Genomic DNA, 4,528 nt, shown 5'->3' with positions numbered 1-4,528 from the left:
AGTCAGCAGGGGACGGAATATCCGCCCTCAGACCGACGCCGAGACTCGCCACGCCCGCAAGCCCCGCCCACCCGGACTCCGCCCTGCTCTGCTCGGACTCTACTCACCACGCCGACGGGGAACGCCAGCACGGCCATCATCCAGTCGCGCAGGCCAATCAGCTTGCGGAGCTGCCTCTCCTGCTCCTGGCTCTCGCTTCCTTTGGTCAGCAGGCTGGACAGGTCAGTCAGCACGCACACCCCGAAGAACACTGCCTGGATCACCTGTGTGGGGGAGGGGACACACGTTTATATTGTTATGAGATTCGCCGGAGCAGAACAAAACACGGCAAATATCTGTCCTTTTGTTTTTGCTCATAATGCACGCACACACACACACACACACACACACACACACACACACACACACACACACACTCCTCCTCTCCCCTATCACATTACACTCTAGGACTCCACGGGTACTCTGGCACAGCAGCTATCAAATGCCACCCTGCACAGTGTGTGTGTGTGTGTGTGTGTGTGTGTGTGTGTGTGTGTGTGTGTGTGTGCGTGCGAGCGTGTGCGCGCTCATGCGCGTATGTCCAGGCTGGCCGTCCTACTCAATAATGAAGGAGCGTCCGTGAGAACAGAGCATTGCCTCCGGGCTGAAATCACAGGCAGCTCTGCTGAGAGAAGGACAAGAGGGACCGGGGCGGGGGGGGGGGGTCCTTGGTCTGGACACACTCTCAGCTGTGTGGGGTGAGTCAGAGGGGCCCCCGCGGGGCGGCGGAAGCCCCAAGCAGTCACTGACAGCCAGACATCCCCGGAGACTGCGGAGGAGAAGGGCCGTGGAGGCAGGTCTCGACGCGTTCCCCTCCGGCGAGACGGTCTGACATGTAGGCACGGCTCTCAACAGGTGGCGCCACAAAAGAGATTAAGAGACAAGCGTGACCCCGCTGACCTTAGGATGGGCTGGATGTCGAACATGTTGACATTCCACCGACAGAGGCTGAAACAGAGGCTTATTTAACAGACCGGCACTCTGTCTAGGGGCTGGTCTATTGACCACATCAAATTGGAATTTTTATGATCACTGCTGGAATTCGCATCAACCCAAAAAGGAATAACACACACGCATGCACATACACACACACACACACAGGGGCTGATTTCACTATTTTTTTTTTTTAGGTTTCAACTTACCCAGACCAATAGGAGGCCCTCTCTGGTGAGCAATATTCACCAAATAAGCACAAATTAAAAGACAATAATAATATCTACCTCCTAATAATTAATTTAAATAATAATGATGTCATTACAGTCTAGGTATGAGTTCAGATGTAGCAATCTTTTATTTTTTATTTAGATAAACTGAGAACATTTATTTTTTTGTTGTTGTTTTTTTACAGCGGCCTCAGAAAATATAAAACGTCTAAATACAGTGAATACAGTTGGCAGGGGAAAAGTGTAGCAGAGGTGGTTTGGGTACACTGGCGTACCGTAGCGTTGCCTGAGACTAGCGAAGACTGACTTTCGCTTTCAGACCAACACCTCGCCACGCCCTCAGATCCAGGTCAGACTCACTCAAATCTTAATGACAGAAATGTCTTTTTGTTGCCTCTTGGGGGGCGGGGGGGGGGGGGGGGGGGCAAAGGAGGGGTCCGCATTGGCAATTTGAAGAGGGCCCCGAGATCACTAAACCCTGCACATGCACAAACACAACGTCTTGCTTTGTTTCTTGGTGTGAAAGAAAGGCTGAAACCGGGATTTTGCAACGCACGGTAACAAAACAAGTTTATAGCCGTTATTGCATTTAGCGCTGTGGCCATAAAAGAGCCTGTAAAATGGTTCAGAAAGAACTAATACGGAAAACATGAGTAATGAGCTGACAAGACTGACGGACCGGTGGGAGCTGTGAAAATGTGTTGGTGTGTGTGTGTGTGTGTGTGTGTGTGTGTAGGATACTTTTATAAGAGAGAGAGGGAGGGAGTGTAGCCTATTACAGTATGTGCATGTGTGTGTGTGTGTGTGTGTGTGTGTGCGCGCATGCATGTGCGTGTGCATGTGTGTGTGTGATAGAGACAGAGAGTTTACATACCACAAATAAGTTGAAGGTGAAAATGTCACAGTAGAACAATAGAATGTAAGTCACGCCAAAGACACAGAGGTGATGGCCGGTGTTCTGTCCATATGTGCTACCCATCGAGAAGTGCTGCCTAGCGTTGAAATGTTATTATAGTAAACATATTATGTTTTAATAAATGGGGAGTAAACAAATATCCTTCCCATATTCTTACAGAGTGAGAAGTGGTGTTATATAAAATGATTCTGTAGTTTGAGCATTATTTCATAGGATATTGGTTTATCAAGCTATGCTAGGCTACCCCTGATATTTTCCATAACAATGTTATAATAGAGTAGGCTAAACTTACCCCTGTTTGTAGGCTAATCAAAAAACATAAGATGTCATAATACTGTGAGTTATGCCTTCCTGTCCCAATCACTATAATGACGGCTGTACAGGCTAGAAAAGGACCATCGATCTAATAAGGGCTCATTACAGCTCGGGATACAATTATCTTCATAACACCATTAGATACCCACGGGGTACGGATGCCTGCGCAGCCAATTGTGATTCATGGTGTGATTAAATGCGACATTGTAGCGACAAGAGGGAGCAAAACACCAGCTCGCGCGTGTCAGCAGCCGAGAAGAAAGGAAAGGAGAGGAGAGGAGAGGAGAGGAGAGGAGAGGAGAGGAGAGGAGAGGAGAGGAGAGGAGAGGAGAGGAGAGGAGAGGAGAGGAGAGGAGAGGAGAGGGGGGGGGGGGGGGGTTTCTAGTGGGTGTGAGCTTTTCATGAACACGTGCCCCAAAAATGCGAGGAATCCATATCAACCATGGACGAAACGACTTCCTCAAACATATTTGAAGAGGGACATCATCATATATAGACAAAACTGCGGACCCACTGAGCAACAGAGGGCGGTATCAACCGGAGGTAAGAAACTGACACCGTAGCATCCATGACGTGACATCGAAACATCATCACCGGACACCGAACTGGGTCCATGGAACCGGGACACAGCGCGCACTTACCAGGTCTATGAACGTTAGGAACTTCCAGCTCCCGCCGTACGTCTGATGCGCGGGCATGTCAATGGCCTTGTAGTTGCAGAGGATGGAGAAATAAGACAGGAGGATGGCCACTCTCAGCACCTGCGACGGGATGAGCGCCATGTTTCTTTTTCTCTCTCTCTCTCTCTCTCTCTCTCTCTCTCTCTCTCTCTCTCTTTCTCTCTTCCTATTTCCTCCCGCTGTCTCGTGATGGAGCGACGATGCTTGCAGGGAGGGGGGGATGGTCGTAACAGGATAGAACGGGGGATGCAGGAAGACAGACAGGGAAAAGGGGTAGCGTGCGTAGCAGACGTGCGCGCCGAACTTGCGGGAGGGGAGGAGAGAGGGGGGGGGGTGTTGCCATAGAAACAGGGGATGCTGTCTGTCTCTGACTGAGAGGACTGCGCGCTTCTCAGCATGCATAAAGTAGGCCTTAATTAAGGAGAAGGGCTACGGCAGATTATAGGACACACACATATTGACATAAATGCACTGCATATCTGCATTGTAGCCAATGTTACACGTATGATCCATTTAGACCCTCTAGCCAGATGTTGTAGGCCTATGGAGTCTAAATCGCAGGCTCTTCCACTTTGACACGCATGTCAGTTCTGAGAGGCACTCATACAGGCTTGGTTCTTAGCGGCCCCATTGAGGAAGTCTGAGACTGTGTGTAATCGCTTTTGGCAGAGTCTAGTCCGCTATCTCTAAATAGGCCTAGTCTCCAGGCAGCAATAGAACTGAAGACGTTTAGGAGACGACAGCTCACAGCTTTATTGACCCGCTCAATCTCAAGAATCTCAAGACAATCGTTAGTTAGATGTTCACTAATTGTGTTCAAACGGAATCACCGGGGCTGTCACATTTTATGGACACTAAACAACGGGACTTTAGCCACAGTTCAGCACCATACATGGAAAGAGAAAGTCACCACAGGAACATCAGAGGTGTTGGATGGAAGATGGCTCTTCTAACAGCTCAGGCAGACACAGATTGACAGACAGACACAGAGAAGTAAATGGTAATGGTAAATGGACTGCACTTATATAGCGCTTTTCCACCTTAGCGGCACTCAAAGCGCTTTACAATGGCCTCTCATTCACCCATTCACACACACACACACGGCGGTAGCTGCCATGCAAGGTGCTAACCTGCTCATTGGGAGCAATTTGGGGTTAGGTGTCTTGCTCAAGGACACTTCGACATGTGGACAGTTGGAGCTGGGATTCGAACCACTGACCCTTCGATCACTGAACGACCCACTCTACCAACTGAGCTACAGCCGCCCCACAAGTACAGTAAGACCATTCTTCTAGAACATTATGGCCTTCTGTCCATAGCAGAAACACCGTTCTAGTACCAAGACAACGTGCAGCAGAGCTGTACAGCATATTAGTAATGTTGATTCAATTAGGGGACCGAATATCCAAGCGGTT

The 4,528-nt window shown here is 49.3% G+C and overlaps 1 protein-coding gene across 1 annotated transcript in view; it reads right to left on the bottom strand.

Moving 5' to 3' along the window:
• Window positions 1-3,215, bottom strand: part of aig1 (androgen-induced 1 (H. sapiens)) — a gene marked incomplete at both ends in the record, with an annotated part of 27,032 nt that extends 23,817 nt beyond the window's left edge. Inside the window, 2 exons of the mRNA XM_084453340.1 lie at window positions 108-263; window positions 3,075-3,215. Coding sequence (XP_084309466.1) covers window positions 108-263; window positions 3,075-3,215 — 297 coding nt within the window. The remainder of the gene's footprint in view (window positions 1-107; window positions 264-3,074) is intronic.
• Window positions 3,216-4,528: the final 1,313 nt, after the last annotated feature.

Source organism: Borostomias antarcticus, assembly GCF_949987555.1.
Source record: "Borostomias antarcticus genome assembly, chromosome: 19".
NCBI classification, from domain to species: Eukaryota; Metazoa; Chordata; class Actinopteri; order Stomiiformes; family Stomiidae; genus Borostomias; species Borostomias antarcticus.
This window is presented reverse-complemented; position numbering and strand designations above follow the sequence as displayed.